Source organism: Eptesicus fuscus, chromosome 17 (assembly GCF_027574615.1).
Source record: "Eptesicus fuscus isolate TK198812 chromosome 17, DD_ASM_mEF_20220401, whole genome shotgun sequence".
NCBI lineage: Eukaryota > Metazoa > Chordata > Mammalia > Chiroptera > Vespertilionidae > Eptesicus > Eptesicus fuscus.
This window is the reverse complement of record NC_072489.1, coordinates 48,948,065-48,972,953: the sequence shown is the minus strand read 5'-3', so window position 1 is coordinate 48,972,953 and position 24,889 is coordinate 48,948,065. Positions and strand designations below refer to the sequence as shown.

The 24,889-nt window shown below is 47.3% G+C and overlaps 1 protein-coding gene across 2 annotated transcripts in view; it reads left to right on the top strand.

Annotated features, from left to right (window-relative positions):
* The first annotated feature begins 416 nt into the window (after positions 1 to 416).
* The window catches only part of XPNPEP1 (X-prolyl aminopeptidase 1), a 48,615-nt gene continuing 24,142 nt past the window's right edge, over positions 417 to 24,889 (top strand). Inside the window, exons 1-6 of one of the 2 annotated variants that reach the window (XM_054728976.1) lie at positions 417 to 515; positions 9,077 to 9,153; positions 14,747 to 14,871; positions 20,681 to 20,744; positions 21,900 to 22,004; positions 24,788 to 24,880. In XM_054728976.1, coding sequence (XP_054584951.1) covers positions 484 to 515; positions 9,077 to 9,153; positions 14,747 to 14,871; positions 20,681 to 20,744; positions 21,900 to 22,004; positions 24,788 to 24,880 — 496 coding nt within the window. In that variant the 5' untranslated portion in view covers positions 417 to 483. Of the gene's footprint in view, positions 516 to 9,076; positions 9,166 to 14,746; positions 14,872 to 20,680; positions 20,745 to 21,899; positions 22,005 to 24,787; positions 24,881 to 24,889 lie in introns of both variants that reach the window. The other variant, XM_054728975.1, reaches the window with a different exon arrangement.

Below are 24,889 nucleotides of genomic sequence, written 5' to 3'. Positions count from 1 at the left end.
CTGGGAGTGGGGCGGGGGCAGGGGGCGGGGGGCGGGACCGGGCTGGAGGGGGACAATTGGGGGGGGGGGGAAGGGGACATATGTAATACTTTCAACAATAAATAATTATTTAAAAAAATAGTCTCATTGAATCCCTAGGCCAACCCTCCTACCCCCCCCAAAAAAAATGAGGACCATCGGCAAGTGCTCAGCAGTAGAGGGACATGATCTCAGACTGCAAAGGACTGACCTGGCTGCTGTGTGTAGGCCGGACTGCAGGTGCCTGCAGGCTGGACTCAGGGTGGTGGTGGGCGGGCCCTGCGGGTGGGCGGAGCCGAGGCGCCCACGCACGCCACAGCCGGGGGCGTGGCCGGCGGGCGCGCGCGCCTAGCAACTCGCGCACCGGCCGGCCTCCCTCCCTCCCTCCCTCCCTCCCTCCATCCCTTCCGCGGGTGATCAGCTGGTCTGTGCACCCCTGACGTGGGTCGGGGCACGTCACCGCGAATGGCAGCCTCCAGGAAGGCACCGCGAGTAAGGTGAGGAGACCGCCCGGGAGCCGTAGGGCGTAGGGCGCGCGCGGCTCCCCGGGCCCGGGGCGCGTGTGGCCGTCCCGAGGGCCGGGACGCGCGGGGGTAGAGCGGCGGGCGGCCCGCTGCAGGCCGGGGAAGGCCCGGGCTGGCTGGAGCCCCCCTCCCCCGAACCAGAGCTGGGGGAGGGCGCCCTGCAGCGGGCAAGTTCCGGGTTGTTTCAGGCGGGGCCGCTGGCACCCCCAGGCTGCCCGAGCCCGAGTCCGGGCCCCTGGTGAGTGTGTCTGCTGAGCGGCCGCGTTCGGCCCGAGGGGGCGGTGACTGGGGCCGGCCCGGCCCGCTGGAAGGCCACGCTGTCTCTGGAAGTTGACGCCCCCTGGCTCCTCCGGCGAGTCCCTGCCCTCGCCCATGGGCCCTGGGAATCTAATCCTCAGTGTACAACCTGACAATACTGACACGTGCAATTCGCAGGACTTAACCTGTCACCGTAACAAAGATAGGCAAACGCGGGCTCCTCCCCACCCAATTGGTTGCAGAAGGCTGTGTGAGGCCATACTTTGACATCATCTCCTGGGGACTCCCATCAGTAACATGTCCTGTCTTCTCCCCAGATAAATCCCCAAGTCTCACATTAAATACATTTCAGCATGTAGCGCGCCCCTCCCCTCTCCCCCTCTCCTGGCTGCTGCCAGGGCATACTTATCAGAGCAGCTAACAGACCAGGAGACTGAGAGAGAGAGAGACATGCATGCAGTGTTCACCAAGGCCAGAAGCCAGACTCCCTGGATATCCACATGGGGTCAGTCAGCCATCCTCCAAACCCGTTGAAATTGGAATGAACACGCTTGGCACTATGGCCAGGCTCACTTGCTGAACACAGACCATGGCATGGGCTTGTGTTTGTGAGTTGGACAGATCACAAGCCGACCTTGACGTGGCCGTGGCCTTGCTGCAGCACGTTAGGCATGAGATGCGGCACACCTGCATGTGGAAGGAGCGGCCTGCAGGTTCCACGCTGAAAGTGGGGTCAGGCAAGCTCAGAATGATGAGTCAGGCCCTGGGTGGAGAGCCTTTGAGGACCAAGGTGGTCTTATACTGGACTCTTACCAGGATCACAACATTGGAGGGGCAGAAGGGTCCTTCAACATCCGCTGATAAAACCTCTTTACCTTGCACCAGAGGCCCCCAGAGGCTGAGAGAAGGGAGATCGTTTGCCCCAGGCACCTCCCCTCGTGGCAGAATTTGAGTGCCACTCAGTGTAAGAGTGAGGCAGCTTAGGTGATGGAAATTGAACTCAAATTGATGTAGGTGGAAAGGGGTTGAGCTGGCTTCTGGGGCAGCTGAGTCAGTAGACCAACACTGGCATCAGTCTTCCCTCTCTTTCACACCTCTTGGCTCTGATTTCTTCCGTGTGGGCTTCACTGATAGGCAGGTTTTCCTCATGGCAGGTCAATAGCAGTTCTAGGCTGACAGCCTCCGCAGAAATAGAGCCTTCCTAGAACTTACTGGTTGGAGCAGAAATCTGTCTCCCTGGGCTGATTTGATCCTTTTGACCATCCTGAACCAGTCATTGCGGCTGGAGGGATGGATTGACCAGATCTGGATCCCAGAACTTGGTAGGTGACTCATCTCAGCTCTGTGGACTGAAACTGGAGAAGAGACATTCTCAAAAAGAAAACTAAGGTGCTCTCATCAAAAGAAGAAGAGATGGATTCTGGGTAGGCAAAGACAACATTACTCACATCTTCACCCTTGAACTTGTTCCGTTCTACGGTTGCCTCACCTCATGGGGTATGATTGAGAATCTTGGTGGTCCTTGTTTTTTTGCCCCATCCTGAGGGATAGATTCTCATCATGGGCTGGGGGAGGGTGGAGGGTAACAAGAACCTTGCTGGGATTTCTTTAAAAAGAGAGAGGGAGAAAAATGTGCTATAACTGACCTATGCAAAGTTCTCTGCACCCTTCTTTTCCCTTACCCACCCAGTGGCACTTCATGGTGTCGAGAAGGTGTATTGGGAAGGGGAACAGCACTGAGTCCATTTGAGAGTCCTGGCCTCTAGTTCTAGACAATTCCTGTCACCAAATTGCTGTGAGGCCTTGAGCAAGTTCTTTGATCTAATTTTTGGATATTATGAACAATATTGTTATGGACATTTGTGTACAAGTTTTTATGTGGACTTATGTTTTCAGTTTCTATACCTAAGAGTGGAATTGCTGGTTTATAGGAAAACTCTAACTGTTTGAGGAACTCTGGGCTGTTTCCAAACCTACATTCCCGCCAGCAATGTTTGAGGGCTCTCATTTTTTCACATCCTTGCCCTTACTTGTTATTGTCTGTTTGTTTTTTAAATTATAATCTTCCTAGTGGATGTGAAGTGGCATCTCATTGTGGTTTTGATTTCATTTCCCAAATGGATAAAGACGTTGAAAATCTTTTCGTATGCTTATTGACCATTTGTATATCTTAGACATTGAAATGTCTATTTAGAACCTTCGACTATTTAAAAATTGGGTGTTTGTCTTTTTATTTTCTTGAGTTGTAATAGTTCTTTATATACACTGTAAACTGGACTCTTATCAGATATATGACTTGCAAATATTTTCTTCTCATTTTATGGATTGTCTTTTCACTTGTGTCCTTTGAAGGATAAAAGTCATTCATTTAACGATGTCCAGTATATCTGTTTTCTCTTGTTGCTTGTATTTTTGATGTCATATTGAGAAATCATTGCCTAATCCAAGGTCAGGCAAATTTATGACTGTTTTCTTCTAAGAAAACATTTATGTGTATGATCTATTTTGAGTTCATTCATGGTATATATAGTATATATATGTATATATAGTATATATTTGTTTTTTTGCATGTGGATCTCCAATTGTCCGAGCATCATTTGTTGAAAGGACTATTTTTCTCTATTGAATGGTTTTGGCACCCTTGACAGTAAATGTGAGGGTTTATTTCTGAACTCTCAATTCTACTTCATTAATCTAGAAGTCTATCTTTATGTCAGTACCACTATCTTTTTTTTAATATATTTTTTTATTGATTTCTTTACAGAGAGGAAGGGTGAGGGATAGAGAGTTAGAAACATCGATAAGAGAGAAACATCAATCAGCTGCCTCCTACACACCCACTACTGGGGATGTGCCTGCAACCAAGGTACATGCCCTTGACTGGAATCGAACCCGGGACCCTTCAATCTGCAGGCCGATGCTCTATCCACTGAGCCAAACTGGTCAGGGCACACACTATCTTGATTACTATAGTTTTATTAGCTTTGAAATCATGAAGGTTGACTCCTCCAAATTCATTCTTTTTCAGGATTGTTTTGGCTATTTTGGTTTCCTTGCATTTGCATATTAATTTTAGGATCTACTTGTCAATTTCTGCCCAGAAGCTAGCTAGAATTGATGGGTATTGCATTGACTATAGATAACTTTGTGGAGTATTACCATTTTAACAATGTTAAGTCTTCCAATCCATGAACATAGAATAGCTTTCTATTTATTTAGGTCTTCTTTGATTTCTTTCAACAATGTTCTGTAGTTTTCGGAGTGTAGATTTTGCATATCTTTTGTTTAAGTTTATTCCTAGGTATTTATTGTTTTGATTCTATTGTAAATGAACTTTTAAAAATTTCATTTTTGAATTGTTTATTTCAAGTATATGTAAATATAATTGATTTTTACATATTGATTTGTATCTTACATTCTAATTTTTGTGTGTAGATTCTTTAGGATTTTTTATATTCAAGATAATGCCATTTGCAAATAGATAGTTTTACTACTTCTTTTCTAACATGAGTGCCTTTTAACTCAATTTCTTGCCCGATTGACTAGAAATGGCAAGAGTGGACATGTCTGTCTAGTTTCTGATCTAATGGGGAAAGCATTCAGCCTTTTAACAATAGGGATGATGTTAGCTGTGGATTTTGTAATATTCTTGATCAAGTTGAGGAATTTCTCTTCTAGTTTATTGAGTACTTTTATCATGAGGGGTGTTGGGTTTTGTCAAATGCTTTTTCTGTCTCTACTGAGGTTATCATGTACTTTTTGTTCTTTTTCCTTTCTTTTTAAAAAATATATTTTTATTGATTTCAGAGAGGAAGAGAGAGGGAGAGAGAAAGATGGAAACATCAATGAGAGAGAATCATTGATTAGCTACCTCCTGCATGCCCCCTATTGGGGGTTGATCCCGCAACTCAGGCATGTGCCCTTGACCGGAATCGAACCCGGGATCCTTCAATCTGCAGGCCAATGTTCTATCCACTGAGCCAAACCAGCTAGTGCTGTTCTTTTTTCTATTGATATTGTATATTACATTATTTATTTTGTGTTGAACCAATCTTGTGTTCATGGACTAAATTCCACTTGGATCCTTTTTGTATGTTACTAGAGGCCTGGTGCACGAATTTTTGCATGGGTGGGATCCGTCCGCCTGGCCTGCAATTGGGACCAATCAGGGCCTTCTCGCCCAGTCCCCATCGGGGTGATCGGGGCCGGCCAGCCGGTGGGGGGAAGGACTGTGGGAGGTTGGCCAGCCACGGGAGGTTGGCTGTGGGAGCACACTGACCAGGGGGCAGCTCCTGCGTTGAGCATCTGCCCCCTGATGGTCAGTGCGCATCACAGCGACTGGTTGAGCGGTCGTTCAGTCACTTCTTAGGCATATATATATATATATATATATATATATATATATATACACACACACTCACACACACACACACACACATACACTAGGGGCCCGGTGCACGAAATTCGTGCACTTGGAGTGGGGGGTCCCTTAGCCCAACCTGCCCCCTCTCACATACTGGGAGCCCTCAGGGGATGTCCTACTGATGGCTTAGGCCCGATGGGAAGCGGGCCTAAGCTGCAGTCTGGCCTCCCTTTGTGGGAGGCAACCGGGCTGGTCAGGGGAAGGCACCAGCCCCATCACCCTGCTGCTGCAGCCACTGCCAGTCACCACAGCCACCAAGGTGTTTTCATCAACATGACTCCAGTCCCTTCACCAAGAAAAAAATGACAATTTTCTTTAGGCATTTCCAAGATGTGTCTTTCATAGCATATGCATTTCTGTCTTTCTTTTTTTTTTATTTTTTATCCTTGCCTAAGGATATGTTTCCATTTACTTTTAGAGAATGTGGAAGAGAAAGGGAGAGACAGAGAGAAACATCAATGTGAGAGGGACCCTTTGATTGGTTGCCTCCTGCATGAGCCCAGACCTGGGCCCCGGCCAGGGAGGAGCCTGCAACCTAGGTACTTGCCCTTGATCAGAATCAACCCAGACCCTCCTGTCGGCAGGCCGAGGCTCTATCCACTGAGTCAAACCGGCTAGGGCAGGATATGACATTTCTTAGCCCTCCAGCAGCGGACCTTCGTTTTTTTCTCCAGAAGTGTGGTAGAAAAACCCTAGATCACCTTTTTGGATTCTTATTACCCAAGTTACTAAGAATATTACCAGTGGCATACAGGAAGCTTAGCCAATGTGCAGTCAGAAAAGGTGTTTCCTCTATAGTTCACACCAATCACTGGCTGTGCCCTGCCCAGGCCTAAAGCCTCTGGCCAAAGCTTTAGGCCTGGGCAGTGGACCTCCAGCTCCCTGTGATCGCAGACACCGCCCATTGGGCAGGGGACCCCAGCTCTCTGCAATCCACCATAGGAGCAGACCCCCTCGCAGGAGCGGACCCCCAGTTCCCTGCGATCCATTGCAGGCTCCCCACTGGTGCCCAAGGCCGGAAAAGCCTCCAGCGGAGGCTTTCCCGGCCTTGGGCTTGGCCGGACCCCAGCCTCCCTGCGACGGATCGCAGGAGCGGACCCCCAGTTCCCTGCGATCCATCACAGGCTCTCCGCTCGTGCCCAAGGCTGGAAAAGCCTCCAGCGGAGGCTTTCCCGGCCTTGGGCTCGGCCAGACCCCAAGCGGATGGTTTCCTGGTGGGCGTGGCTTGTGGGTGTAGCGAAGGTATGGTCAATTTGCATATTACTCTTTTATTAGGTAGGATATAGATGGGATTCAGTTTGCTAGTATTTTTTTGAGGACATTTGCATTTATATTTATAAGAACTATTGAGATGTCTTACTTTTGAATGAAAGAATACATGGTTCCCTCACTAAAGAACATCTCATTCTGGCCATGAAATGACAGTAGCAGGTATCTGAGAGTAGGCCTGGAGTGATTGGTGACAATGTCTGGCCTTCTGGTTCTGGCTGTGTGGTGGACTGAGCGAATGTGAACGCCTTTCCCGCTATTAACACATAAAAATGTGGTAAAATTAGAACAGAATTCCCTTTTAAGTTCATAGCTGAATAATATCTAAAACCCCTTCTGTAGCCTGTAACAGGCTCCTTGTTGCCTCCTGGATCTTGTCTCCTAACCACTTATTTTTCCCATCTCTCAGCACACTGGCCGCCTTGCTTTCCCTCTGGTACGCCAGGCATATGCCTGCCTTAGTGCCTTCACACTTGCTGTTCTCCATTTCTGAAATGTTCCTCCCCTAGGCAATCCACAGGGCTGATCCCTCACTTTTTTTTTTTTTTAGGTCTCTGATAAATTGTCATCTGCTAGCAAAGAGGCCTTGCCTGACAAACCCATATCAGAGAACTTTCCCCTTATGTCTCTGACCTCTTCTCCTTGCCCCACTTGACTTGTTTCATAGAACACACACTCACTACCTGACACACTGTATTCTTGTTTTGTGTCTGTTGCCTTTCCTCTCCTACCCTTCCCTCCCAGTAACCTCCCTTCCCGCACCCCCATGTAAACCTCTTGAGGTTAGAGATGTATGCTTTGTTCACTGTTGTGTCTAGAATAGGGCCTGGATTATAGAAGATTCTCAATAAAATTATTTGTTGATTGAATGGACTTGAAAGAAAAATCCTCAGGTACCAGAAATTCATACTAGTGGAACTTAAAGTCTGAATTTTTGGGGAACTTAGCTGGAACTGAGCCTTGGGGAGGTCATCGGATGCTATAGGCCAGGCATCCTCAAACTACGGCCCACGGGCCACATGCGGGTGTTTTTGCCGTTTTGTTTTTTTTACTTCAAAATAAGATATGTGCAGTGTGCATAGGAATTTGTTCATAGTTTTTTTGTTTGTTTGTTTGTTTGTTTTTTATTTTTTTAAATAAATTTTATTGATTTTTTACAGAGAGGAAGGGAGAGGGATAGAGAGTTAGAAACATTGATGAGAGAGAAACATCGATCAGCTGCCTCCTGCACACCTCCCACTGGGGATGTGCCCACAACCAAGGTACATGCCCTTGACCGGAATCGAACCTGGGACCTTTCAGTCAGCAGGCCGACGCTCTATCCACTGAGCCAAACCGGTTTCGGCTGTTCATAGTTTTTTTAAACTATAGTCCAGCCCTCCAACGGTCTGAGGGACAGTGAACTGGCCCCCTGTTTAAAAAGTTTGAGGACCCCTGCTATAGGCCTTCGTTCCAGGGGGCCAAGGTGTGAGATTATCCCCTTAGGAGACTCGTGTGTGAGTCTCCTAGCTAAGAAGTTAACGTGAAAATTAGTCTCAGAAGCAAATGACAGTGACAGATGCTTATACAATCCAGGACACATCTCATTTTCTACTGAAGATAAGCTCTTACTAAAAGATTACAAAGCTCACAAGGAATGACCCACCAGGAGGGAGCCAGTAGACCCAACAAACTTGAGAATTACTGTCCCCAGACCATAGTGGAAAGTCTGAAATGAGTTATAAAACAAGGGCCCCAAATAATTAAAGCTAAGAGAGGGAATAGAAACCATAGTGAAAGAATAGGACAGCCGAAACCGGTTTGGCTCAGTGGATAGAGCATCAGCCTGCGGACTGAAAGGTCCCAGGTTCGATTCCGGTCAAGGGCATGTACCTTGGTTGCGGGCACATCCCCAGTAGGGGTTGTGCAAGAGGCAGCTGATCGATGTTTCTCTATCATCGATGTTTCTAACTCTCTATCCCTCTCTCTTCCTCTCTGTGAAAAATCAATAACATAAAAAAAAAAAAAAAAAGAATAGGACACCATGGGCCTGCCTGAATGGCTCAGTTGGTTGGAGCATTATCCCTTACACCAAAAGGTTGCATGTTTTATTTCTAGTCAGGGCACCCAGGCTGCAGGTTCAATCCCCGGTTGGGGTACATACGGGAGGCAACTGATGGGTGTTTCTCTCCATATTTCTCTCTTTTCCTTTCTCTTATCAATAAGCATATCCTTGAGTGAGGATAAAGAAAGAAAGAAAAAAAAAAGAATAGGGCACCATGAAGAAAGAACAGGGAAATCTGAAAAAGAACCAAGAATTTGTACATGTGACAGTCATTGCAAATAAAGTCTTTTTATCATAGTTAAACAGGAGGTGAGACACAGCTGATGAAAATTCATGAACTATAGGCTAGGCCTGAAAAGGTTTACTGTCATGCTGATGTTTTATCTGCGGTTTCCATTTATTTCATTACTGATCCTGGGGTAAGAGTTCTTTGGACTCATGAAGGAAAATTGCTCAGTCAAGTTGATGGCCTCTCTGACTAAGCCTTGCCACGTTTACTGCGGTCAAAGTCTGCAATATCCTGTTCTTTCTCTTCTTCAGGGCAAGCCACCGCGACTTTCAGCTGAAAAATTTAAGAATAATTGAGCCTTACGAGGTGATATATTCAGGAACCCCAGGTATGGACACAGGTAATAATTTTGCCGATTATTAGATGGAACATCTCAAAAGGGTTTTTAGTTACCCTTGCCTCAACCTCAAGGTGGGAGAAAAGAGAAGGTAAGGGATTAATAATTGATCATGGCTGGGGTTGGGAGGATGTATCTGGAACTTAAAAAACCACTTTGTTTCTTGGCTTTCTGGGTAGTTGGTTACTGTTTCTAAGTATTCGCTACTTTTTTTTTTTTAGGGTAGTAAGTTAGAGAATGAAAGTTATGGCATTTCCCATTCCAGGGGTAGTTGTGATAAGTTACTAGTCTAGTTTTTCTAATCTCTAGTATAATCCTCTATTGGCTGCCTTAGAGATTAGCTTTCAATGTTCATCATATGATTATGAAATGAGAAAAGTTTGTAATATACGTATTATTGTGCTTTATAAATTGAATGTGCATTCAGGAAAATCTCTTGGGAAAAATTTCTGGAACTATATCTTCTCCCCAGAATTGGTTAGTTGCATTGTTGGGTTGCCAGAAACCTGAATTCTGAAAAGTGACGCATGTCTGTATTTTTAGCCCCCACAAGCCAGTGCTTTTCTATGGACTACCCAGGAGAACCACAATGTTTCCTTCTAGCTGAGTGAAAAAATCAATCCCGAAGTACACAAGAAACCATGACTAATCTCTTTGGAAGATTAGTGCTATAATTGTACTAATCCTTTTTCTTTAAAAATATAGATTACGCAACACATTTTGGGCCATCTTGGGAGGGAGGAGAGGGGCAAAGGGGAAGTAAAGAAAGGGGAAAAGTGATAGGACTATCCAATTTAGAGGTTGAAGAGAACTTCTTATTATACATGAAGAAATAGAGGCTCAGGGGGTTCAGTAGTCTGAGGTTGCAGATCCCAGCTGGAAACCGGAACGTGCTTGTTTTGATTCCATTGGTCTTAGAAAGCTTTAAGAGAGCCTCTGTTACGATCCCTTAGATAATAGAACAGGGACTTGGGAATTAGATCTGGGTTTTGGTTCCTAATGATCCAGTTGACTTGGGCAAGTATTTAACTCCTGTTTCTTTATCTGAAAAATGGGAATAGTGAAACCTCCCTTGGAGGATTATTGTGAGAATTAACCACTAATGCCTGGAAACCCCTTGGCCCTTGCTCAGATGCTGGAAGCCCAGCTTCGCATCTGTGTACGTGGTAAGATGCTGAAATTGGAGAAAAGCAGCCCCTTCTATTGTTTTTTAGTTTAATTTAATTTAATTTTTTATTTTTAGAGTATGTTTATTAAAGTTAGAGACAGTGAAACAAGCAAGGGCTTAGGGTAGAGGAAGCAACAGGAGAGAGCCTAGGTGGGGCTGCCCTGGCTCACTGGAGAGTCAGAGAAAAGGGGCCTTGGAGACAGGTTCAGGGGGTTAGCCCAGGACGAGCTGCTGCTGCCCATTGCTCCCCTGGTTGCAAGTCTCGTGGGGACCCTTAGAGTTTAGGAGATGCGGGCCTGTGGGGGAGGGAGAGGAGGGAGGGAAAGGCTAGGGCGTTTTCCCGGGAGGGAGGGAGAGCGAGCATCCCCTTCTATTCTTATAACAAGGCTTGTAGAAATCCCGGCTGGTGCTTCAGATCCAGATTCAAATCCTATTTCTTAAGCTCCTACAATGTACCATATGCCGTGCATGTTGCTTTCACGCATGTTGTCATGTTAAATACTTCTAGCCACCCAGTGAGGTTAATGTGGTGTGCTTTTCATGTACTTCCAGGGAGTGAAAAGTCTAGTTTGTGATAAAGGCTGAAGGTTTAGAAACTTATTTCTAAAAGCAGATCCACATACGCAAGAGACTTTTAAATGAGTCATTCATTTTAAAAGCATGATTTAAAAATACCTGGCAGTGTATGGGCTAATGTTACATCATGGACTAGGTTTGTTGCTCTTGGCTTTCCACTTTCCTGCACACCCTGATTAGCTCTTGGCTGCTTCTGACATTTCTGAAAAGTCATGGCATGTGGAATGAACAGATGCCATAATACGGCATCGGCTAAGATCCTAGCTTTCACGGAAGGTTCATTACTGTTCATTATATTGAGTCTGAGAAGATCACAGATACACAGTTGTGATATCCACCCAGCCATCTTTGAGTGAGCGTATGGGTGTGTTAATGGATTTAGAGGTAATGGAATCAGAGATGAAGATGATGTGGCCCTGCCTTAAGGAGAAGCAGTAGATACACCTGTGGCACCATTTATCACATTGCTGTCAGAGTTAGTTAATTGTGCACTCACTCTAAAAATTGCAAGCACATAACATTTACTATGTGCCAGGCACTGTTTCTAAATGCTTTATAGAGAGTAACCCATTTAATCCTTATAAAAATTACCCTCTGAGGATCGCCAGCCATGCCTTTCATCTTCTCCATCTTTAAAAAATATATATTTTTATTGGCTTCAGAGAGAGGAAGGGAGAGGGAGCGATAGAAACATCAATAATGAGAGAGCATCATCAATTGGCTGCCTCCCTGTATGTCCTCTACTGGGGATCAAGCCCAAAACCTGGACATGTGCTCCAACTGGGAATCAAACTGTGGCCTCTTGGTTCATAGGTTGACACTCAACCACTGAGCCATACCAGCCGGGCCTCATCTTCTCCATCTTGAGTACTTTTTCAACTGCTGCCACCTCGATGGCTGGGTCTTATACCTGTACTAGCTTTGTCCCCCCTCAGCTCTAGCTGCTCATCCACTCAGTTATTTTCAAGACCTGTTGTCCCTGTGGCCACAGCTGTCTGAACACCTTGCTCATTGTATTTACATGAGTGGTAGCTGCTTCCACGGCCACAGCACACACTGCCTCAGCCACTGCATGTTGCTGTTGCTGCTGCAGCCTAACAACCGGTTGCAATATTGGGAGTTTTTTCATTGGGTCTGATGCGAGTGCCCCATGTTGGGCGCCAGTTGCAAATGTACCTGCGTGATTCAGGGTTCAGGCTCTGGAGGAGGCTGCACACAAATGAAAGAGACTAGACAAGAAAATATTAATTTGGGAATCGGGGGCCAGGCGGAAGCCCAAGAAAGGACTCCACTTTGCTCTGGCGTTGTGTTCCCTTTTATTCAGGTTTGGGATCCACCCATAGTCCTTAGGCAGGCAATTTCCAGTAACAGGCAAACTATCTTATCAGTAAGGATTTACATGAGACTAAAAGGTTTGGAAGTTGCTTGGCTACCTTTGTCTCAACTAAACAGTGGGTGTATGGCTCTGACCCTTGCCAGAGCCTCAAGGTTGACCAGCCTTCTGGGTTCCTTGTCCATACCTCTCTGCTAGTGAAGGCAATGGGCAGCTTCCAACAGTCTGATATAGGTGACAAAGAAGTGGCTGCATCTGATCAAGGACACCATGCAAATAAGGGCATGAAGGATGAGGAGGAAGGAGCAGGGTATCAAGTGTGGTGATGGGGGCAGGTGGCGTTGTGGGGGGAAGTGGGAAAATGCCACTGCAATAGAGTAAAGCTGATGATGCCGATGGTTTTGAGGAGGCAGGAGATGGTGAGTAAGGTCAGAAGGTGGTGGTGAGGAGAGGGATTGTGGTCCCAGGAAGCAGAGGATGTCTTTGGCTGGCTCCATTTGCCTTGGATGGTTTACAGTTTTCTAATTGAGGATTTTGTGCTTGCCACTGGTTCTGTTGACTTTGCTGATGAAGTTAGTGGCTGATAATGTTGACACATACCACAGTCAATGCTATAAACACCCAGTCAGTGCCATCAAAGTTCTTAAGTGAGAACGTGCCCAAATAGAAGCCAGGTTCTATAAAGAAATTAATGGTCTTGAGAAAGAAAATACATTGGCTTTTTAAAATTCCAGATGCCCAGGCTGTACTCCAGACTAATTAAGTCAGAAGTCCCCCAGGTAGTTCTAATATGCAGTTAAGGTTGAAGTACTGGTCCAAAGGAAGTCTACATTTTTTCTTGACTCTAAGAATTAAGTTACTCAGAAGTATGGTTTTGAAATGCGTTAAGTCTATTTCGAAGCTCCTGGAAGGTGTCATAATAACACCTTCAGATGCTGGCAAGATGATGAGGTCGCAGTGGGCTTCATTTTGAACTCAGTGGAGGTGTTGACCTATAAACTTAGGTCAGCCCCGGTACTTCTGCTCCTCTTTCTCAGATAGGTGAGAGATTACAGGCTCAGGACATCAGATGCAAGGAAAGGATGCCCGTCTGAGAAGTACTCAGAAGCAGCTGTAATGCCCGGAACATGGACATGTTTGAATTGTGACTAGGACCTTTTTCAGCGGGCATTCCTTGAGTACTACTGTCCTTCGGAGACTCCGGAGGTGGAGCCTGAGGCCTGTGGCTGAAGCTGCCCTGGCTGCAGGTTATGAATGGGGCTCTTGTTCAGTGAGTCCCAAGATCAGTCTAGTACCGCATAGGGGATTCTATCGGAGAAAATCATCTCGACTGATATATGGAAGCCCAAGGTGCTGGTGATGAAGGAGAAAGAAGCAGATGAAAAGTTAACCAAAAAAAGGGTCCATACCTAACTGAGTACAAGCCCCAATGAGTTAGGGCAACAGCCCTGGAGGATGAGCTATGGTGTAGTTGCCTCCGTGTAACTCCGTTACTTGGAGCATTGTGCACCAGCACATTTTTTGTTAAGTAAAACATTTTCTGTTTGTTAAAAAATGGGTTGGCAAAATCAAAAACACCAACAACACCAAATCCTGGCAAGGATGTGGAGCAATAGGAATTTTTACTTATTAATGGTGGGAATATAAAATGGTACAGCCAGGTTGGAAGACAGTTTGATAGTTTCTTATAAAACTAAATATACTATTTTTTTTTTAAATCCTCACCCCAGGATATTTTCCCATCGACTTTTAGAGAATGGAAGAGAGAGAGGGAAAGACAAAAAAAAACATCTATGTGAGAGAAACACATCGATTGGTTGCCTCCTGCACGTGCCCTGATCAGGGCCTGGGCCGGGGAAGAACCTGCAACCAAGGTACATTCCCTTGACTGATATCGAACCCGGGACCTTTCCGTCTGCAGGCCAACACTCTATCCACTGAGCCAAACCGGCTAGGGCTAAATATACTCTTTACAGCGATCATGCTCCTTGCTATTTTCCCAGAGGAGTTGAAAACTGTGTTCACACAAAAACCTGCATGTGGATGTTTATGGCAGCTTTGTTCATAATGGCGGAAACGATGTAATTTTTAATTGTTTGATTGTGTACTGTTGGATGGGAGGTAATTTATTTAACCGGTCATGTATTTCCCTCCATACTTTTACTACTATAAACAAAGATAAGCACCTACACTTTTGTGTACTTGTTTAATGATCTCCTTAGCATAAAATCCTAGACGTGAAAGAGGTAACTAATCAATTTGGAAATTAGTCTTAGTAGCTCAAGTTTTTTTTGCCACAAGTGGCTGTTTGGAAGTGGTATTTAAGAGCTGTGAACTGGAGAGTTTTGGGGCAGCTTTGGTTTTGGTCGAATGGCGGGGCGGTCATTTTGAAGCTGCCTCTGGGAATGCGGCAGAACAAAGCGGGTGCTTCCCTGGGGCTCCGTTTGCGTAGTCATCGAGTTGCACGGGGCAGGCTGGTTTTGAAACAAACTCTCCTGTTGTTGCAGACGGCAGAATGCCTCCAAAAGTAACTTCCGAGCTGCTTCGGCAGCTGAGACAAGCCATGAGGAACTTGGAGTATGTGACAGAACCCATCCAGGCCTACATTATCCCGTCGGGGGATGCCCACCAGGTACTGAGTGGAGATGGGTTGGTGGTGATGGAACTCATCAGTCTCTCCTCTCATTTCATTCTTTTCCCCAACGTGTTTATCGGATTCTAGTTGTCAACCCACAACTAAGCATGTCCTCCAGGGCCTGGCATAGGGACCTGTGTTCAGTGTGCTCCACTGAATGCCTGTTGATTTGGTTCTGGCTTCCTTGTTCCCAGTGAATATAGCCAGCTTTTAACAAATGATGGAAGAATTAGTGGACAAATGAGGGGTAGAAGTCTGGACCTTTCTGTTGCTGACACACTTTACCCACCTCATCTGTCGTACTCTGTCCCTAGCAGAATTGTCTGTGCTTCCTCCTTTCTCTCCATCCAGACTGTCCCATCTTCTGACAGCCAGAAGAGCATCTGTAAAGTCATTATTGATCTTCACCCAGTGGGTTTTAGGGGTGATTCTGAGTATCACTCCCTCCTTCCCCCAACCTCCATCTTAATGGAAGCAACTCAGGAAGTGCCCTTTACCTCTGAGAACACTAGTTATTTAAATATAGGAGGGCCCTGGCAGGGTGGCTCAGTTGGTTGAAATGTCTCCTACACTAAAAGGTTGCAGGTTTGATTCCCAGTCAGGGCACATACCTAGGTTGTGGGTTTAATCCACCGTTGGGGTATGTACAGGAGGTGACTGATCAATATTTCTCTCACATTGATGTTTCTCTCTCTCAAAATAAAATAAAATAAAATAAAATAAAATAAAATAAAATAAATGACCTTGGGTGAAGATTAAAAAAAAAATATGGGAGAGTTAGATTTGGACGGGTGGAGACCTCATGTTATGGGGCTGAAAGGCAGAAGGAAGAAAGGATTCTAGGATCTACTGCTTTTGGTCTTTGAGTCAGCAAATACTTTCATTTCTTTTTGTGGTCATGGCACTATAGGGTTACAAAGATGAATTTAAGATTGAATTCCTGCCCTCACTGTGCTTATGTTTTAGTAGAAAGATAAAGTGTGGACTGAATTCATAGCTGAGAGGGAATACTAAGCTCACAGGATCAAAGAAGGCTTCATGGAGAAAGTACATTTAATTGGAATGTGAACAGGTAGAATTTAAATGCTTGGAGAAAGAGGTATAAGAAGTACCATAAGCAAATCCATGGACGTAGGAGAACATGAGTAATGATAACCTTGAAAAAGAAGGAAAAATAGGGGCTCGGCCAAGGCCACTCATGAGCCACCCATGACTGGTCATAGGGATCCTTGACCACCAGAGTCAGGAGTTTATGTTTTGTTAGATAGTAGGGACCCACTGAAGGTCTTTGAACAAAGGAGTGACATGATCTGTGAGAGGGAGCAGTGTTTAGTGTGGACTGGAGAAGGGAAACACTGGGGGCTGAGAAACCTGTTAGGAGGCTCTTGCAGGATCCCAGAGATGGGGTGCAGAGCGCTTGGACATGGGTGCTGGCTTTAGGAGCAGAGAAGAGGGGGAAAGGGTTTGGAGGAGGAGAAGTAGGACAGAGATTGGACCTTCAGGCAAACGGCAGAGGGCATTGGGAAGTTAGGAACCCAAGTGTTCCTTGTGCCACCCACAGAAAGAAATGAGAAGCCATGAGTTCCTCTTTCGGTTTCTGTGGAGAGGCTGGGCATGGTTGGGCGACTGTTAAGTGGGATTCTGGGTCCCTGCCAGGACTGGGAGGACAAGGAGGAAGGGTTGGCTTTGTGTGCGACCTGCCACAGCAGCCTCCTCAGTAATAGCGAGGCCGCTGTTCTTTGTGGCTCTTGTTCCTAATTGTTTCATTTCAGGCTAGATCCAGGGTTGCTGGGATTTCTCCTATGGGTGGGGAAGGGAGAGTGTTGGAGAATGAAGGGGAATCTTGAATTCTGTCTTGTTTTTGTATCTTCCAAAACACAAACACAGACACCCACACACTGTTCTGTGTTAGAGAGAAAATGCACCCCAAATGCATAGTTACGCAAGGACTTGGCACTCCAGGGGTCTGCTTCTCTGCAACTCTAAGGGTTTTTTTTCTATGTAAACTCTGAACAGGGTGTGGTATTAATGAGCTTGGGCCCAGCGGGACTTTTACAGTGAAGGGTTGTTCCTTCTCTCTGGTAATCTGAAGGCTTTCATGGACCATCTAAGTCAGATGTTGAGATTGGTGGGCACCACTGGCCCCAAACCAGGAGGAGCATTAGTAGGGGCTGGGGTTGTGCCAGTGTGCTTTTGAGAAATCCAAATTCTTCACCCTCCCCATCCTCTTAGTCAAAGGGTCACGTTCTGTCCGGGGTGACTCTGCCAACTTGGGCTGTGTTTATGGTTCCTCCTTCTGGAAGACATGAATCAGATTTTCCTAAACTCCTTGGATCCTATTCCCATTCCTCCTGGAGTCGGCTTCCTGTTTTGTTTTGTATTTCTTAAACAGACTCTGCCCTGGGGTGGGAGGTGGTGGTTTTTATCCCAGAGTGATTTTATCTACTATTAATTAGAGTAATGCTAGCTGTGGTGATACATCTTGAAGTTTCAGTGGAGCTTTATTTCTTGCCCACGTAGCAGTCCCGAGTGGGTGTTCCCTGTTGGTGGGTAACTTTCTTCTGCGGGGAAGAAGAATGATTTAGGGAGCTAGGTTCTTTCCATCCTGTGACACCAACATCCTAGCTGGAGGAAGGGGTAGGAGTGTGGTAAAGACACACCCAAGTTTCCTGCCCCAGACATCACTTCCACTCACATTTCATTGGTGAGAACTAGTCATGTGACACCACCACCTAAATGCAAGGGGGCCTGGGAGGTGAAGTCCAGGATGGGAAGCCCCCTTTCAGCAGCTGTACACGAAGGAAAGGGTGTGAAGCTGTTTTTCCCACATACCTTGACTTGGTTTCATTTAAGAAAGCAGATGATGCCAAAGACGGGAAGTTACCTTAGTATTTGGGGACAGGTAGCCCTTGTCTCCATGCACATTCTAACCTGGATTGGTGGGTCAGCAGTTTGAAAAGCTCACTCTGAGTGTATGAAGAGTGGCTCTAGGCCAAGCATGTCAAACTCGCATCCGGTGGGCCGCAGAAACGAGGCCTGCGGCTGCGAGTTTGACATGCTTGCTGTAGGCAGTGGTCCAGGTAGAGATGATGGAGGCCTGGACTGAGTACTGACATTGGAGATGCAGAGAAGTGGATGGCTTGGAGAAGAAGCCAACAGCTGTGCTGCTGTGCCTTGCTCCTTGCATGTTACGACCTTTTGCTGCTCTCAGGGGAGCGTGTTCCTGGGCTTTGCCAGCACATGGCTGGGGGAAGAGTAGGAGGCCTGGGCCTAGTGCTTGTCTGGCCTCTGTTGAGCCTGGAGGTGACAGCTTCGGTAGGCGACGTCTTTCTGGCGGGTTGGCCACTTAGGTCATGTCTAGACATTCTTGCCCCAGACCTCATCTTGATCCCAAACCAAATATGTCCACCTGCTGTTAATACAGGGTGTCCCCCCCAAAATTTATACACACTTTAACAGCTGATAGCTCAATTTTGAAAATGAAATGTATTTTAGTAAACACTGCTTTTATAATTATTCAAAGTGTGTGTATGCATTTTTTGGGTGAACACCCTATATATTACCTTCCTTTGGAGAAACCTTCCTCTTGCCTTTGCTGATGAGTACCTCTAGGTAAACCCCCATGGGTGCCCTGTCCCTCTTCTGAGGCTTGCCCAGAGAGGGGAGGGGCATCCTCTAGAAACGTGTCCCTGCATGGAGGAGTCCAGCTGGGCCAAGATCAGCAGTACCTTCTCTGCCAGACCGTCAACATCCTCACTGTGTGTCACAGGTGGGAGAGCCCAAGCCAGTATCCTGACTGTGTGTCACTGGTGGGAGAGCCCCAAGCCAGTGTCCTGACTGTGTGTCACTGGTGGGAGAGCCCCAAGCCAGTGTCCTGACTGTGTGTCACTGGTGGGAGAGCCCCAAGCTAGTGTCCTGACTGTGTGTCACTGGTGGGAGAGCCCCAAGCCAGTGTCCTGACTGTGTGTCACAGGTGGGAGAGCCCCAAGCCAGGGGAACCTCGTTGTCGTCCATAGTGTCCCCGCTGTGTCTTCCCCAGCATGCACTGTGATTTTTAGTGTAAGAATTATTTTTGTTAACTTAGTTATCCCAGTTTTGTTAGTTATCTTAGATGCCTTTTCACCATTCCGGAAGCAGACATGAGTACTACCTCTTCCACTGCAAATGCACAGCACTCTTAGGTTTCTGGAGAGTTGTTTTAAACATTAACTTACTGTTCCTCACAGCAGTCCTAGGAGAAGGGTGTGGCTTCTCTCTCCACCCATTTTTGCCTTTTTTTTTTTTTTTAAGTCTTGCACCAATGATTGCTGGGTTAATAAACAAATGAGGATTCTCCAGTTCATACCGTTGATCACCATTTCTTTCTGCGTCTTTAGTGCTCTCTATGAAATGTTCCTTTGTGTTTTCGGGATAAAACATGTGCCTGCTGTTGCATTCAGCAATCTGAAATGACCTTCTTGGAAGGAGGAACTGATGCCGAGGGAGGTGATGAGACTCGATGCAGACCACTTAGCTGGGCCGGTAGAGGGCAGGTGTGGCTCAGAGCCCCTTCGTCCTGCCATCACGATTCTCTCTGCTGGCTCTTCTAGCATCTCCCTGGGTGGTGGGCTTGTGGCTGGTCTGAGGATGTGCTGTGGCTGCCTTGGTGAAAGGGAAGCTCTCACAGCAGGAGTGGAACATGAGCACTTTTCCCCCTAACATCATGGGCACCCCCTAAAATGCCTCGGGGTCCCCATTTTCCACCCAAAGCATTCTTCACCTTGCCAGGTTCTTTAGCTCAGGAGAAACTGCTAACAGGAGGAGGAGCCGCAGCTCTGGTCTGAAGCGGATCCGGGCCCTGCTGTTGACCTGGCAGTGGGCAAGTTACTTAAAGATTCTGTCTTCGAGCTTCCGTTTTCTTGTTTGCCGTTGGTCTTATCCTGGAGAGTCCTTATGAGGATGAGATGATGTGTCCTACGGGGGCAGCATGGCAGAAGGCTTCAGAGTCCAGGCTCTGGAGCTGACAGCCCAGGTTCAAATCCTGCCTCTGCCACTTACTAGATTGTGTCAGGCAATTGCCTTAACTCCCTGTGCCCCATTGACTATAGCAGAAGCTGCACACTGTGGCCTCATACCCTCTGCCCAGGACTTGAGAGCCTCTGACTTTCTTCAGTCCCTACCCGCTTCCCTTCAGAGGCAAGGGATTGTCCTCTGGGGAGGACCTGGGTTTGGACATGAGGTTTCATTTGCTAACGCCTCCGGGTTGGAGGAAGCGTTTCCCCTCTTTCCCTAACAGGAAGGGACAGGGTCTGTCTGCGTGGGAGCGATTGGTGACGCTACCTGGGAAAAGGGACACACACAGGAAGTGCAGAAACAAGCTCATACCCAGAGAGGTTTAAGTTAGAGAATTGTTGGCACTGAAGACAGAAATCCAGCCTTACTTTTCAGAAAAATAACAGATGCCTAAATGTCAGTGGCGGGAAGGGGGAAGACTCTTGGTTTGTTTTTTGGGTAAGATCTTGGTGAGGAAAGAGCCGTTTTGATCTGTTTCTCTTGATTTGCTTTGTTCTCCAGATGAGGAACAAGAGACAAACGGGAAAAGCTTGTTGAGCCCTTCATTAATTAGGGTCTTCTGCATTGTGCACTCATTTTTTTTTTTTTTTTTAAGTGTTCGGCCTGCCTTCTAAGCTAGCCTGTCTGTCCCTTGAAGCCAGGTGCCAAGGACTCGCCAGCCTGTGTAGTCTCTGTGGGCCTCGCACAGGGCTGAGCCCGGCAGCGCCAGCGTGTGCCTGACTGGGGTCCAATTCCTCGTCCTTTTGTTTTTCAGAGTGAGTACATTGCTCCGTGTGACTGTCGGCGGGCCTTCGTCTCTGGATTTGATGGCTCTGCGGGTGAGTCGCTAAACTCGCTCTCTGTTCTTTCTATACTTTTGTTCGCCTCCCAAAAATAACTGGAACGAGTTTCAGCCTGTGATAAAGCACCAAAAAGAAAATGCAAACCAGACGTTCCCCATCGAGCCCCTGCAGAAACGTGCGAGTTCCCAGCATCCTCCAGCTCCCCGCGGTCCCCTGGAGTGACCCTTTCCTCGGTGCCTTGGCTTTTAGAGTTTTAAAGTTTTTTATTTAAAAAACGTTTTGGAACTTTTTCTTGAATATAACAGAAATACGGGAAATCATATCAATTAAATTGAATATACCTCTGCAACTAGCATTGCAAACAATTCATGGGACCCTCACAGCTCCCAGTACCCCCGCCTTCGCTTACTGGTCCTGCTTAGTTCTCCAGATGATTGGCTTTTGATTTCTTTCTTTTCACTTCCGGTGTAAATGGCAAAGGTTAATGCTGAGCCTCATTAGCACCCTGCCATCACTTTCCCAAAGCTGTTGTGCCCTTGAGTTTTAGGGTGTTCCCATTTCAGACTCGCATCCTTAAGCTAGCTAGAGTTGGCGAGAGCCCCTCTCTCCTCGGAGTTGGCCTGTTGCTTCCTTTGATGTAAGTGTTTGTGTTGGTTGGCACTTAGGATTGGCTGACACCTCTGCCGAGAGCCCTGAGCTCTGCCAGGTCTGTGGGAACTGAAGGCAGGTGGAGGTGGGAGGCACACACTCCCACTGAGCCATCACGAACACTCCCAGGGGGCCCTGGGGGTCTCCCACTCCTTCGGGGTGTCTGGTGGAGTGGATCACTGTGATCACTGAGCAGGAACTGTTTCTCTGTCTCATGGATTATGAGGACATTTTGGCCTTAGATCCCGGTCCTCTGTTCTCCTGGCCTTGACTCATGCCGCACAGGTACCAGGGTCCAGGCAGCCTGGGCTGCCTCAGGGCTGTTTCCTTCAGAGCCTGGCCCACAGCTGGTTCTAAGGGCTTTGCCTTCTCTGGCCTGGAGGCTGCCCTGGAGTGAAAGGCCACCTGCCCACTGGGTGGTGGGGGGTGGCCAGGCTGCACAGGAGCTGGTGCTCACACTGTGCTTGCCTGTCTGTTCTCATTCTGTGCAGCTTTGGGGCAGTTGTCAGAAACCTTTCTCATGTCCTTGTTCCCTTGCTCCAGGCACAGCCATCATCACAGAAGACCATGCAGCCATGTGGACGGATGGGCGCTACTTTCTCCAGGCTGCCAAGCAGATGGACAGCAACTGGACGCTCATGAAGATGGGTGCGTAGACGTGTGGCCATCCTAAGCTTAGTTGGCCAGGTCTCCTGGATCTTAACCCTTTTATGGTGTCATGGGCCCTTTTTAGAATCCAGGGTGTGTTGGTCTATTTGGGCTGCCGTACCGAATGCCATAGACTAGGTGGCCTCGACAACAGAACGTTACTCTCTCAGTCTGAGGCTGGAAGTCGGAGATCAGGGGGGCAGCGTGGTCAGGGTCTGGTGAGAGCACTCTTCCTGGTTTGCAGACTTCTCACGGTGTCCTTACATGGCTAGGTCCCTGTCTCCTCTCCCTCCTCAAAGGCCACCACTCCTGTTGGATTAGAGCTCCACCCTTGTGACTTCACTTAACCTCCTAAAACCCCTGCCTACATAGACAGTCACATTGGGGGTTAGAGCTTCAACATGCGAATTGTGAGGGGACACAGTCCAGTGCATGGCACAAGGGAAACCAAGAAAATAGCATCCTTGTGTGCACATACCTTCGTGTGCGCAGTTTTGGAAGGTTCCGGTTCAGGATACTCATTTTAGTGAGCGGAAACTGCGGGCCAGAGAGGGCAGCTGATTTGCTGCGGATCCCATGCCTTGCCATGTTCTTGACGATGCCCCGTGGCCACTGCTCTTTGCTGCCTCGTGATTCGGAGTCAGATAAAGGTCAGGCGCTGTTGGCAACAGGCCAGGAAGCTCTCCCGCCAGGATCCTGGACTCGCCTCTGGCAGCTCAGCTTTGGAGAAGGGCACAGGGCAGGAGCACGGGTCTGGAACTGTCATGGTCAAGTTACTCCACTTTCAGGACTTCACTTTCCTCATCTGTAAAATGGGGTAATAATAGTAAAAATTAAAAGATATGGAAAGTATAGAGTTCAGTGTTTATTGACTAATATATGTGTGTGTGTGTGTGTGTGTGTGTGTAAAAACTCTGGTCTCTGGTTTTTCATTGAATTTTCCTTGTCATTAAAGTAGTCTCCAGGAACATGGTTTTAGAGGCTGTACAGAGGTCTCTTTCTCTTGAATTGGGAACTTGGAGAGTAGAAGATAAGGAGGGAAAGGGGGCTGCCAGAAAGAGAAGAGGAGGCAAATACCTGACATTTCTTGTTTGATGTTGGAAGTAAAGAGGAAAGCAGACTCCCAGTCCAGGAAACAGAGGCTGTTAGCACTGAGTTGAGTTGAGGTGACACCAAGATCTAAGCAGCTAGCCTGCTGAGGGGGGTGTGTGTGCTTGTGCGGGACCCACACTCTCCATATACATAGTTAATGTGTTGTTTATCTAAGGGCGGCCTGAGGAACATTTTTGTCCTGACAATGGATTTATAGATTTATTGTAATTCTCTCTCTCTCACTCTCTCAGTCTGTCTCTCTCTCTGACACACACATGCACATAACACACAGGCATTTGGGGCTGTGGGACTATTATAAATGGACAGGCCACTAGGCCTATAAACTGTTAATCGCTCATGCACCCTTAATATGTGTGTATATCTGTGTGTTAGTGTTCATCTCTATTTCAAATTTGAGCAAAGATTAATTTCTTTATTTTGTGGAAAAAATAAATACAAATGGAATCTCTCATATTTTCTGCTTGCACCCAGTGGATCACTTGGCGTAACCCTGAGGGTGTGGGCATCTCTCCTTGGGGCCCAGAACTCCAGCTGTGAGTTCTGGGAGCACTCTGGGGGTCAGGTGTCCGAGGAGCGATACTGTCTGCCCGCTCCTTGAAGTGGGATGTGGTGGCCCCGAGGGATGAGGCCTTGTTCCCTCCAAGCCCCCCTCTAGTTTCTTCTCTGAGACTTCTCTTCCCTAAGCCCCCCTTTCCTCAGGCGACTCTCCTGTGTGGGGAGGTTCTGGTGGGTTTGGTTGCTGAGTGATTCATCCTTTGGCTTTACCAAGTATCTGTCTGCTAGGGGAGGACATGACTTCGTCCTGTGAACGTTACGCTAAGGGCATTAAAGGAACGTCGTTCAAAAGTGGCTTGTTGAGCGGTTTGGAAAAAAATAGGAAAGAATCGAATAGCAGAAGAACAACCCAGTTCCAGCTTTCAGGAAGTTTTGTAGAACTTATTCATGAGCTCATTTCCTTTTAAACCTTTGAACTTCCCTTCTGTGGTTACGAGGTTATCAGTGCTCAGTAGAGAAACTAGTAAAGATAAGTACTGTTGTAGAATATGTGAACTTTCACTCTAAATATGCATATATTTTACCTGTTTAAAAAGTTTGAGGACCCCTGGACTCTTGTGTGTCCCCTTTGGGATCTCAGGAAATATTTTTTTTTGCTGCTGAGACTCGTGCTTAGCCCTCTAGTCAGGGCTGGTTGTGGGACAGGCTCTGCTCTCCTCAATGAGGCCTTCCAGATGACGGGAGGGCCCTGGGGCGTGTGTTCCCCTTACCTGCTGTGGATGTAAGGGGAGCTCCCAGCCCCCCGCCTTCACCCTATCGCCGCCTACATTCTCGCCCAGTGACCAGCCTTTGATGAAGTGACTGAGGGCCGGTGAGATGAGACTCACTATGACACAGTGTTTCCCAGGATGCCCCTTTACCAGGGCTTTATGAGAATCCTGCTGCTTTCCTTCTTCTCTCTCGCCGTTATCTGACGCTTCCCTACAAACCGCCTCACACTTCTCACAGCCCTCCCGCGGTCAGGGAGGGTCAGATTTTGCAGTCCTGCCTGCCCACCGTAAGAGGCGCTCAGTGACAACCCTGCGGTCACGCTCTGTTGGTGAACCACATCCTTCTGGGTGGGACCTGAGCCCGGGCCCCTGGGACTTGTTTCTCATCAGTTCTTCCCTCTGTAGGGCTGAAGGACACGCCGACTCAGGAAGACTGGCTGGTGAGTGTGCTTCCGGAAGGATCCAGGGTTGGTGTGGACCCACTGATCATTCCTACAGGTGAGTGCG